The sequence below is a fragment of the Bactrocera oleae genome, chromosome 2 (assembly GCF_042242935.1).
Source record: "Bactrocera oleae isolate idBacOlea1 chromosome 2, idBacOlea1, whole genome shotgun sequence".
Lineage (NCBI taxonomy): Eukaryota > Metazoa > Arthropoda > Insecta > Diptera > Tephritidae > Bactrocera > Bactrocera oleae.
Window position 1 is genome coordinate 83,024,773 of NC_091536.1, and position 12,906 is coordinate 83,037,678.

General features: G+C 32.9%; 2 protein-coding genes across 3 annotated transcripts in view; one reads left to right on the forward strand and one right to left on the reverse strand.

Annotated features, from left to right (window-relative positions):
• Positions 1–7,181, reverse strand: part of LOC106623390 (ATP-binding cassette sub-family G member 8) — a 40,110-nt gene extending 32,929 nt beyond the window's left edge. The window contains exons 1-2 of one of the 2 annotated variants that reach the window (XM_070105867.1): positions 6,556–7,181; positions 6,377–6,461 (exon numbers count right to left, since the gene is read on the reverse strand). The gene's annotated coding sequence lies outside the window, so the exon portion shown is untranslated. Of the gene's footprint in view, positions 1–6,376 lie in introns of both variants that reach the window. The other variant, XM_036361457.2, reaches the window with a different exon arrangement.
• Positions 7,182–9,183: 2,002 nt separating this feature from the next.
• Positions 9,184–12,870, forward strand: LOC106624212 (ATP-binding cassette sub-family G member 5). The gene is made up of 11 exons (XM_036361459.2): positions 9,184–9,570; positions 9,762–9,870; positions 9,939–10,129; positions 10,198–10,342; positions 11,053–11,350; positions 11,421–11,588; positions 11,649–11,766; positions 11,830–11,923; positions 11,988–12,126; positions 12,187–12,565; positions 12,640–12,870. The coding sequence occupies exons 1-11, from the start codon at positions 9,502–9,504 to the stop codon at positions 12,751–12,753; spliced, it is 1,824 nt and encodes a 607-aa protein (XP_036217352.1). The 5' UTR covers positions 9,184–9,501; the 3' UTR covers positions 12,754–12,870.
• Positions 12,871–12,906: the final 36 nt, after the last annotated feature.

Genomic DNA, 12,906 nt, shown 5'->3' on the forward strand with positions numbered 1-12,906 from the left:
ACTGACTGATCAAAATCAAAATAAACACATCTGAAGCCGAAGGTTACGTTATTTCCTGTTTCGAATACATCTTTAAATCCATTACTATTTTATTGAGGAAAAGAACAAAGATGGAATGGTAGCACTTATTTCATATATCATATTCACTCATTCATATTATATCTTTAGACATTATTAACCGAGACCGCAAATATTATATATTCCATGCCTTCCAGCTTATTAGCGGTCAAATATACATAGAACGTTTAGTGTGACAATTTTCTAAAAATATTAGTAAGTTCTAATCTCTAAATTGGTATCTCAACAGAAATAAATAGTTCATAATTACTCTATTGTATTTATGTATATTCGTATGAAAGCTTTTATCAATATATTTGGTTTGAAATTTAATTTATAAATATTTGAATCAATTACCTTGCGTATAAGTAAAATACTCCGTTAAGAGGTTAATATTTATTTATTTTTTTCAGTAATTTGAAATTAAATCGGCTAACAAAGAATGAGTGACTACACTTTATAATTATTGGCTTACATATGTACATCAGATATAGCAAAAATGGCGCACACCATTCATAGTCACCGTTTGTAATCAAATGCGCTTGTATGTCTATAAGCGGTTTTGTTTAGCAGGAAATCAATGAAATCGAAATTGATACCGTTTGTATACAAAACGAAATAAATATTATTATTTATCGCATGACATAACATCAATGGTGCGCGCAGTGCTTATAAATATGTGCGCCTGGCAAGGCTGTAATTTAAACTTTATTGAGTTAAGCATGTTTGCATGTGTTTGTATTTAAATACATACATGCATATAAAGAGTATAAAGTATACTCGCTTGTGCTGGAATGCAAAGAAATTTTAATTAGAAATTGGCAACCGAATAATCTGCGTTAATAAAATCTAAGCAAAATCTCATCCATGCTCATAGTCGTTTAAGCCGTGCGCACAGTGAAAGCTATCAACTGTCATATAAGAAATCAAATTGAAAGCACAGCATGTGCAGCTGTATTAGTCTGCTTGTACTCACATACATATGCAAATCATAGCTGTGAAGATATGCCCAGTAATTGCTGTGGAATGCAAAACAAGCTAATAAATTTCATTAACTCAAAGTGTTTGTAAATAAAAAGCGAAATACGTGAGCTTTTCGAGTTTTTTAGCAGCAGCTAAATGCAGAAATTAAAAAATGTATTTGCATATTCCCAGTTTTATTTGATTACTTTTATTTCTGCATTAAAATTCCGATAATGTATAGACTTTCTACTCTCTTTATAATGTTCTTGAGAAATGAAGCTATTTTGAATATTATATTCGATTTTAAAAACAGTAGAGTGCAATTAGTATTTAAAAAGTATTAAAATATAGGTATTCTTTAATAAATAAAATATGTTATCTATATTTGTGTTCTGTTGATCTGAAGCTTAAAAGTTTTCTTTTTTTTGCTGAAAATATGCTCGAGGAGGTAAAAAAAATTTGATGAATGATTTACTAGTATTTCGCATGCCGTTCATATGTTGTTTGGTACAACATTCATAAACTATTTATTTTTATTTATACAAGTAATTAATCATATTCGCAAACAAGGAAGCCAAGCGACTTTGAGACACAAAATATGAGTAAGACTGTGTCGAAATATTCGCGAATATATTTATATATACACCAATTCCAAAAACTAATCTGTTTATGATTTTTAACGCCAAAATTAAACGAAATGATGACAAAATAGTTATCTTCTTAAAGATTATTTATATAACATGAAAAAAAAGACATTGACTATGGCTGCATCGAAGCTATAATACCCTTAACAAGTGGGTTTCTTAAGCAACTGTAACTAAATCTCTAAACGGTTTGTATAATATTTAACAGAAAAGGTGTTGCTGCATTGTTTGATATAAACAACACTCATGTGGAATTAGGGTTATTTAATAAGGAAAACATATCTGTTTTTTTTTTTTTGATTTTGATTATTTAGTTTGTATGGGAGCTATGTATTATAGAGGTCCGATCTAAAAAATTTATTCGGAGATTCAAGTGTTGGCTTGAAAAATGTTTTATGCAACACAGATATTAGTTTTAATCGATCAGTTTGCACAGCAGCTATATCCTATAGTGTCCGATTTGAACAATATGCTCGAAAATTTTAGCATTGTCTTGGACAATAATTCGTGCCAAATTTCGTGAAGATATCTTGTCAAATAAAAAAGTTTTCCATTCAAACACTTTATTACGATTGAACAGTTTGGCAGACATACCTGATATTGATTCGTTTTCGGTGGTGTCAACAAATGAGTAGCTTATTGGATTAAAAAAACTTACGACCGAATTGATCTCATGTTGCCATTGAAATCGGAATTGCATACAGTCAGAAACTTCTAACAGTCGCGTGTTGAAATGTTCAACCAAAACGTATATGGAACATTTATACTGTATTGGGCGGCACGCAGACTGACTATTGTCAAATAAAAGTACGAATTCATTCCAATAATTTTGTCATTATCAAAAATATCTCAAAATATTTTACAAAACTTAACATATACTCATTATAATAATTAAGTAAAATAAATAGAAAAAATCCCAAAATTTTAAAAATCTCTTTCTTACTATCTTCACAAAATTAGCAATATTTATTTGAAGCTCAATATCATTCTATCGCATAAATATACAATAATATTTCCCTCAAAACTGAAAACTGACCACAAAAATGTTAATTGATATCTTCAAGCAAAAGGCAAAAATGCGCCTTGAACTCACCCAACCAAACTCATACTTGCACCAACTTACACACATACATGTATAAATGCTTATATAGATGAATACATAAGTACGAGTATATTGGTTTCAGAGCAAAATCAATAAGCAATGCTATAGAGAAAACCTGGAGAAGAAACCCCAAAAGCGAAAATATATTAAAAACTGGATTCTTAATGCCCAGCGGAAAACGGAAAGAACAATCATAACTGGTGGAGATGGTGATAGGTGACGAAATAGATAGAGATACAACAAAAGCAAGACTCAAAAGCATTCTACAACATATGCACAAACATATTCCACAACAGGCTAGACAACGAGTTTACAAAGGTTTTGTTTTGTGGAGAAATAAGCGGCGCGTATGCGTTGTCTATAAAGCAGAAAAGAATAGCAGTAGATGCAAGAAAAGCATATAGCAAACGATCATAGAACACATTGGTGCGCCCAGAATTTCTTAGTCGTGCTATAAGTGAGGGTAAATGCTTTCAGTTACTAGAATGTTAAAGAAATAGAAGTTTGAAAATAGGTTTGTGGTGAAATTGCTGGCTTTTAATGATTTTGAAATCACAACCAGTTTACGTTTCTTTTTTCACTTTGTAAGCTTTTTTTGACTGTCGCTGGAGCTTTCGCTGTGTCTAAAATATACATATATTGATAGATAGAGTAGTATTTACAAGTATTTATATTGCTAGCTCTAATCCTTGGTATCCTTTAGAACTTGCCACAGGCAAGTAGCAGGCTTTCAGTGCCATAAAACGTTAAGAAAAAATCAAAAATTTAAATTTAATATATATACGCATATTTCAAAGATCAAATTATATACAATATGTAACAAACTTAGTTCAGATCGAAGCGGTAATTATCAAGATATGTGCGCACACCCACAGATATAGTTACAAAGAAATCGTATATAATTACTATTGTTATATGTATTTTAAAAAGTGTCGTTGTATGACAGAACAATACAAGGCATTTCATTTCGTATGTATTCAACCCTAAACCACAATTTTTCTATACAAAATTTCTACCTAAATTAAGAGGATATGTACAAGTATGTCAGTTATCACAAAGTCCTACTGAGAGAAAAATATACACGAATAGATCTGTTTTTTTTGGGTTTTAAACCAATTGCCTTCAACAACAAATTACCAACATTTTTTGGTGTAGAAAATGTGTCTCCCTAGCAATAAGAACTTCATTATTGCCCTTTATTTGTTTGTGTGTGTTAGTTATTTGCTCAAGCGAATATAGCCGCTTTTGCTATTGTTGTTGTTACTTCAGTTGTTTGCTAAATGCTTTCCAAGATCTTTGACCTGTTACAACGCTGCCGCCTAAGGTAATCATACCTTCCTCTGTCCAACTAAACCACCACAATATTTAAGTGTATATGTGTGTGTGTGTGTGAAGTTACTGAAAAACTTCTTTGATTTTCTTATTACTTGACTCGTTCTGCTCGTACTTTTCCCGTTTGAAACTACTCGTTCTCCCTTCGCGATCGTGTAACACTTGTGTGCTTGTGTAATTACAAGTTGTTTGTGTTGTTGCATTTGTTCTTGAGTCGTAATGAATGTGTTTAGCTTGGCTGTGTAGGTTGTAGGTTGTGCACACACACTTGCAATTCTGTGTTTGTATGCATGTGTGTGTATTGTGTAAGAACTTGTGCCGGTGCGCACCTAATGCGTAACGAAATTAACTGTTAGGGCGCGCTACGTGCATAATGAACGCATGGGCAGGAATTAAAGCGAGGAAATAAGAAATTAACGCTGCCCAGCTGAATGGCGCGCAGCCGGTATGTTGTTGTTGTTATTATTGGAGTCGTCATTAAGAGCTTCTAATATAGAACTACTTGTATTTATATTTACCGCTGACAAGTGAAATAAAGCTATTTAGAGTCGATAAGATAAAACATCTTGGTGCTTCAAAAAAGTAACTGTTTAGAATTTCTCAATAAAATAACATAACTTTAGCGTAATTGGATTCTTTATAAAATTATTTTTCCTTAAAATAACAAAGTTGCCCGATTTTGTCAGTTAATATCATAATATTTTATCATATAATAAAAAATAATTTAAAAATGTCTTTAAAGTCGTTCACATCATCAACATTTGCATAAAATTTAAGTAACAAATAACATATATATTTTTTTAAGCTTAATTTTTTTTTAAATTTTTTTTTTTTTTAATTGTATCGTAATTTTTTGAAAGTGTATACTTTTATTGGCATGTGTGCCATTTAAAATTATTTTTTTTATTTAATAAAATTTATTAAAAGACAAGCTAGATACTGGTTTTACAGGCATTTTAATAAAAAAAAAAATAATATTTTAATATTTTATTTACGTATTATTTTTTTTAATATTTAATAGAAATTTAATTTATGTATTATTTTTTTGGTATAATAATAAATTGTTTTCATGAAATCTGGAGAAGAAAAATAAAATTGAAGTTTTCAAAGATCTTTTTTTCTCTTAGATTAAAAAAATTTTTCTTAGATTAAAAAAAATGTGGTTTTTAATTTTAAAGAAAGAATACTATTTGAAGAGTTCGGGCTTAAATCCGCACAATTTAGTATACAAAATATATTTTAATATAAAACTTCATATAATAAAAATATTTCTTCTTATTGTGGAAAGTCTTTTATGTCACATTTAGATCTCAAAGTCAAATTTCACTTGCGCTTTAATAAGATATGGCTTTGATAATTATAGGCTATTGATGTCTTTAAGTGTATAAGTACTCTTTATTTTATCCTTATTTCTTATAAATCTTACGGATTTTCTTTGAAGAGATATGATTTTTTAACATTTTTTTTATTTAAAAAAATCAGTCACTCTTAAATACTTGTAGATATAGAAAATAGCAGCAAATATTGACTATTATGGTAAGAAAATACAAGCTTTGGTTTCTTTTTAATTATTTCAAATTCGATCTCCTTGGTTAAGTTTAATAAGTGACTTTTAGTAAAAAAGAATTATATATTATCAAGAATTACAATTTAAGAACAATTTATTTTCAATGGAAAGCTTTTAAATCTAGTTGTAGCTATTTAGTTTAAGCTTAGCATATTTCATTGTTGCTAAAAGAAACTATTAAGGAATTATTTTTTTAAGGAAGTAATAATTTCTTCATGCAATATTGTCAATCCCTTTTAAAAATTTCAAGATTTTCTTAGAACAACAGTAAAAAATAAATTGCTGTTCGACAAAGTAACGTAAAGTTCTTCTATTGTTATTGTTTAAAGCAGAACGTGTTTAAAAAGATGGTGGTGGCAATGCTTCAACATAACACAAGTGGAAAGTAATTAAACGATGCTTCGAAAAGTAAAGATATTAATGCATTTACATATATATTTGTATATACTTTCTACTTTTCTTACACTAGTAATTCTTCATAAACTCACACATCAGCCAAAGGCAAACATCTAAGCAAATGTAAATTAAATGTGAAAAAACCAAAAAAAAAAAACAACTACTTTATATAAGAATTCCTGTAATCTCTTCGAAATTCTACCCTCTAAATATTCATTTTAACAAAATATTTGCATTTGTTGTAATTATAAATATATATAGAGGTATATGTTTTTGCCTTCATATTATCTATATTTACAAAGCTGTTTCACTCACCGAAACTTATTTTATTTTGTTTATGCACCTTTGTTGATTCTATTGTCACAATTCCACGAAGAGAGAGTCGTTTATTGTTTGTCTCCTTTGTAGGTTGTTGATTTTGCGCAAATTAAGAACCGAATATAAAAAAAAATTTAATAGACAAAAACAACAACAAATATTCCAATAGTGCATACCACGACTAGTTTGGGTATTTATTTCAGCGGGTAGCCGTTAAACAACGCGCGCACCAAACTACTCGCACACCAACAGCTGCATAGATACGCGTGTATTTATGTATGTATGTGCATGTGCTTTTCTCTATAGAACAGTGCTGTGTGATTGCATACGTGTACACACGTTCGCGACTCCACTTGTGTATCTATCTTTTTGAAAATCTGCACAGCTAGACGAAAATTTCGCTTTGCACTCCGTTCGCTTTGTATTCTCGCCGTTAAGCACTTTTCACAATTCTAGTTGGACGGAATGGGGCCCGGATGGCATGCGCTCTCTTCTAGTTGGCCACATACATGTGTATGTGTGTAATTATTTTCTTATTTGCAGCAAACACTTTACTGGTAAGATTATTTTCTTTTAATTTTTTGATTCTTGAACAATTTCTTTTCAACAATTCTTGAACTTTTTATTTTAACGGTATATAATGAAAAAAATTTTCAAACACTTGTGCTTCATAGCTTTTGTGTGACATGTTTTTAACTCAGTAAATAATTTATATGGTATGTATATATATTTATTTTTATTTAAATTGAAACTCACGACGCGCCGCGCGCCGACCAACTGACGTGCGCAAACTCTCTCGATTGACTGAAATGAACTTGGCCTCTGACGCCATCTTAGTCGCCAAGTCCAACTTGATAATTTCAACTGGAAAATGTTGGCATTTCCAGTTAACTGGTTTCTTGCAACTGATCAAATTATGAGTGAAGAGAGCGTTCTCTCAGCGGTAGCTGAGTACAGGTGTGTGCTAGCTCTAGAATCATGTGTACAGTGAGAGAAATGAATATGTGAAAATTAAAGAATTATGTCAGTTTGATTGTAGGAAAGAATTGCAGTTACTTAAAATAAAACAATTATATAAGATTTTTAATCAAACAAATAATTTACTATTTGATTGTGTCATAACTCAAAGAAGACTATGACAAAATTAAATTAATCGCGCTTCAAATTACTTCTGCAGTCACCATATTCTCCGAATCTGATCCCCAAAGACTTTTCCTGCTCTCAGACCTCGACAGAATATTCGCAGCAGAGAAATTTAGACACAACGTAGAGGTAACCAACGCGACTGAAATCTATTTTGAAGCTGATGGCAACTATATATATCTTCGAATTGAAATGTGTTTTTGTTTCAAATCAGACAAACTGTTACCAACTATTGGAAATGATAAAAAATATTTCGAGATAGGTACTATATCAGTTATGTTAGTAACCGGGTACCCATCGCTGTGTATTTGTGTGAATAGCTTAAAAAAAATTCAATATTTCATTTTAAGCTCTCGTCGTTAATCGTCGTTTTTTAACTTAATAGAAAGCTATTTGTGAGTTCATTTTTTTATTTTTTTTTATTTATTTTTTGTTATTCTACGTTGTTATTTTTTTTCTTTTCTTTAAATTGTCACTGACTAATAATATTATATAATAAAATAAACAAAATAATAATAATACTCAGATCGTGGGTACCCCGGTACCCGGTTGCTAAAAGACGTCGGTAAAGTTGGTTACTAACATAAGAGATATAAGATTATTGAGAATTTTTTGTTTAAAATTTTTGAATTAGAAATAAAATTTTAATAATAATTTCAAAATTGAGTAAATAGTAAGAAAAATATTTTTATGGAATGAAAAGGGGTACAAAAGGAAAGACTTATATATTTCTAACTGAAACACTATAAATTAAAATTAAATAGCAAAGTGCCGGACTAGTTGATGCTAAAAATAAATGAAATTTTGCGAAAAAATAAGCTTTCCATTTGCAAAGATATCTAAAATGGTAGAGCACGAAGTAGCCAAAAGTTAAAAATGTAAATTCTAAAACTCTTTTCTTTTTTAATTTTTAGCTATCAACTTGGGGTTCATATTTTTTTTTTCAACGCGGTATTTGGGATTAGAAATTTTAAAATTATTTTATTCAGATTTTCGGGATTACACAAAAAAATTTAACTAAAATGTTAATTCAAATATTTTTTAATGCATTATTTAGAACCCTGATTAAAGATCATTCTGAATATTTAACTTTTATAAATTAGTCAATTTATCTTCCTTTTCCTATAATACCGTTGCTTTTTTTTCTTCTTCAAGAAATCTTCGAAATCTTAAAATATTCTAAAACACATAAAAACATTCACGCAATTCTAAAAAAACTTTGCTTTTTATTTTAAACAGTATCAATTTATATTCAAAATCACTTATGAAATTTCTTTACGAATTGTTTATTCTGACATAAAACTCTTACATTTTGGATTACTTTTTATAATAGAATTATTTTGTATAATTAAGTCTATAACTTTCAATTCATAAGAACAAGAATTGCTTTGGAATTACAAGACCAAAACATTTCAATACTCCAGTTCCAATAATATTTCCCACCTGATAAACACAGTGTACTGCTATTGCTCACCTGCCGCAAGAAGACTCTCTCTCAATCACTCTCGTTCTCTCATTTTGTCTATCTCTATTTGAGTTAATGATAAACAAATAAATTTCGCCACACTCTCAAGCCGCACCTTTCCAGTTGGAAACTGTGCTGCCAACTAGTCAGTAACGCGGCTCAAAGCGTGGATGTGGCTTAGCAAGCGGCAGAAAGACATTCCAGTTTCAGTTATTGCGGAGTGTTTTTTGTGTACGGACGTGTCGACGGATTGTGCAGCGGTGACAGTTGGTCCCAGTTGAATGCTGACTAGCGTAGTTGTTGTTTTTTACCAAAGTCTCTCAGCGCATCTAATACAGTGAATTCCGTAAACATTTCAGTGTTTATGTATTGCTTGGAGTGAGTGTGTATTTGTGAGCACAGCAAACGAAAAGTGTAAGCAAAACAGAAACGAAGAGAGAAGTGCACATTTTCGTGTTTCGTTCGCGAGTGTGTGTGACGTCACCGCCAAGTAGCAGTACGGTGTAGCGGCTGAATGAATGACATGAAAATGATCGGAAGCGATTACGTACTAGAGGCGCACAACATTTTCCACACCACAGAGGTAGCGTAGTGATAAACGCCAAACATATTTTGTTTATAATAATTTTCACAAAAAAAAAATTAAAAATAATTATTCTATTATTGAAATATGTTAAGTTAGTAGCCAAGATGTGTGTACAAAATATTTTCCACTCAAGTTCGTTGCTTAAATCTTTAGTTTTCGAATAACACATATTTTGCCTAATCCCATAGGTGGATGGCGGTGGTTGCTTCAATGGTGGTGGCATTCCAGCGCTGGTGCTCAAAGGAGTTAACTTGACTGTGCATAGTGGTGAAGTGATGGCCATTTTGGGCTCGAAAGGTAATAAAGCGATAGGGAAATGTTATTTGCATTAATCAAACGTTTTATTTTGTTAAAACTTATTGCAGGCAGCGGCAAACGTGCGTTGTTAGATGTGATTGCCCGTCGCGCTGATGGTACAACGCGTGGTCAAGTTCTACTTAACGGTTCGCCGCTAACGAAAGCACTCTTCCAGCAACGTTGCGGCTATGTGACACAATCGTGCACATTCATACCGGGACTAACGGTGGCGCAGACGCTGCATTACACACCAACAATAGTAAGCAGATCAATGCTATAAAACCGATTGGTAATACAATTTAACTATTTACTGTTTTTTTTCTAAAGCTGTCTGGCTACTTGAAAAGCTCAAAAGTACGTCAAATACTGGCCGACTTGGCACTATCTCAAGTAGCCCACAAACGTGTCGAATATTTGAATATGAGCGAGGCGCGTAGACTTGCTATTGGAATACAGCTAGTAAGAGATCCAGGTACGTACCGTAAAACAGACTCAATTATGCCCGCTAAATTTGCTCAATTTGCCCATTAAAATTTTGGTATATAATGCCATATGCAGCGTAATTAGTTTTATAGCGCCTATAACGTGCGTCTCATCTAAAAAAGACTAAGTCGCACTGCACCTTTTGAAGCCCGCAGATCGAATATGAGGAGTTCTCTTGGCTTTATGTCGTCAATTTACGAAGCATCTGAATGAAATCAAGCCAACATATTTCTTTAATATTGTCAAATAAGAATAAATTCGGATCAGCACCTTACCTTACCATAGCCCCAATCTACCTAAAATAGTAATTTTGTTATTATAGTTGACTTTATGCAGAATATATTGCTCATTAGTGAGTTATCGGTCATATGTGAGTTATTTTCGCGAACAAGCATAATTTTAATGTTATAAGTAAATGAAATCGAACTAGTACTGCTCCTAGATTTCACACAGATAATATTGTGATTTCCGATTTTTAGGTAGATTTTATGCCGAATATATGTGGTGGAATTAAATCCATACAAAATTACGTCGCAAAAGTAATGCTGTTCAACTCCAGAAGTTTATAGTAGTTTCTAGTATTTTTTCTTAAAATAAAACCAAACTTTCCGTCGAAATTTGATTTTTGCATTTTAAGCAATCATCTCAACCTAACCTATGTCGCGCTTATAAGTTCTAATAATTTTTCTTTTCTTTCAGTTATGCTGCTGCTTGACGAACCCACACAGGGCTTAGATCCGCTCAGCGCCTATCTACTAATATCGATACTTTCGAACAGCGCCAAGAAGACTGGTTGCGGTATATTACTCTCTTTGGAGAAACCACGCTCCGATGTATTTCCCTTTCTCGATCGCGCATTGTTTCTCTGCCTGGGTGGTGTAGTGTACTCAGGCGGTACCCGAGCAATGCTCGAATATTTTCATAGTATTGGATTTCCCTGTCCACAACTCGAAAACCCATTGATGTACTATCTCTGTTTGAGCACTGTAGATCGTAGGTAAGTCAAGAGACGACAGCTTTTATTAACCTAATAATTTTGTTTTATATTTAACTATTTACTTTTGCAGAAGCCGCGATCGCTTTTTAGAGTCCAGCCAGCAGATTGAAGCATTAGTGGACCGGTTTGCGCGTGAAACTCCCATGTCCGATGCACCAATCCATACAATGGGCAGCGGTAAAGTGCCGTTAGCATATGGAAAGCCTGGTGAATTGAAAGTCTGGATTATGTTGTATCTGTAAGTGTTGCAAAGAGATTAATTAATTATTTATTTTAATGTTTCTGTTCAAAATTTTAGCAAACTGCTTGCTTCGACCTTTTCATGTGGCCTCGCCGGCATGAAAGCGCTTTTCATGCGCTTGCTGCTGCTGCCCATAGCGATGGCGCTTATGTGGCTTTTCTACACCGATGTGGGGGTAAGTCCTCACTTAAATTGTCTAAATACAAAAAGAGTATTTCTTGAATATATTTGTTTGCAGGACGATGCACATGGCTTCTTCAGCAAGAATGGCATGATTCTCAATATCATTGGTTTGGCTTATGGCTGCGGCACACTCACCACAATATCACTATGTACATACATACAGCACTGTTTATAGCAAAAACCATTAGATTTAACTCTTCTTTCTTCACACAGTTCCAATCTGGCGCAAACGTTTCTCGCAGGATACACCAGAAGGCCTCTACTCGGGCGCTACGTTGTTGATCGCCTACAACTCCATAGCAATACCGTTTTCGTTAATATCGGCAGTGTTTGCTAGTTGCGTCATTTATCCGTAAGCTTCATGAAATTTAGAAGATTAAAACAAAATTTAATATTTTCCTTTTCTCTCCAGCCTCCTTCTGGATCCGAAATTTCCCAACGGCATCGTCTTCGCTTATTTATTGGTTGCTTTGTGGTCCAGTTTCGTACTCGCCGAACAGTTGAGCATCGCTTTCTTATTGGTTGTGAAGGTGCCTTTCAATGCCGCCATTGCAGTCACCTACATTCTCGTCATCAGTATTGCATTGGCCAGCGGCACGGTGCGTTCATTCAAGGGACTCCAGCCTTGGTTACAGGAAAATACAAAGGGTACACATACCCGTTATGTGTCGTCATTGCTGCACAGCATTGCCTTTCAATCACGCAAAATGAATTGTACGCCCACAGCGTCCGTTATTTGCCCCAAGCCGGCTGATTTCCTGCACGAACGTCTCGGCATGGCCGATCCTGATGTAAGTTGGACTGAATTAAGTCTACGTTAAACGTTTTTTTTTTTTTTTTGTATGAAAACTTTATATTTATTAAGGAAACCATTGATGTTGCTGCCTCGTGTGCTTTCGCCGTAGGTTTGGCGGCTTTTAATATGTTGCTCTATTTATTCCCGATGCCCAGATGTGTGAAACAGAAGTTTAAAGACTGAAAATTGGCGGGGAAGTTGGAGACTTATTGCTCGTTTTGTTCCATTGTACTAAGATTTTGAGTTAAGCTCAATAATATTATAATTTCAATTAATAATAAATGTACTTAAGACTGTAAACTCTTACGTATTTCTAATGAACAAATTGGCGCACAT

Coding starts and splice junctions, on each gene's coding strand:
- LOC106624212 (XM_036361459.2), top strand. CDS start 9,502: ATGAATGACATGAAAATGATCGGAAGCGATTACGTACTAGAGGCGCAC. Junction 10,130..10,197: donor TGCATTACACACCAACAATA/GTAAGCAGATCA, acceptor TTTTTTCTAAAG/CTGTCTGGCTACTTGAAAAG. Junction 12,566..12,639: donor TCGGCATGGCCGATCCTGAT/GTAAGTTGGACT, acceptor ATATTTATTAAG/GAAACCATTGATGTTGCTGC.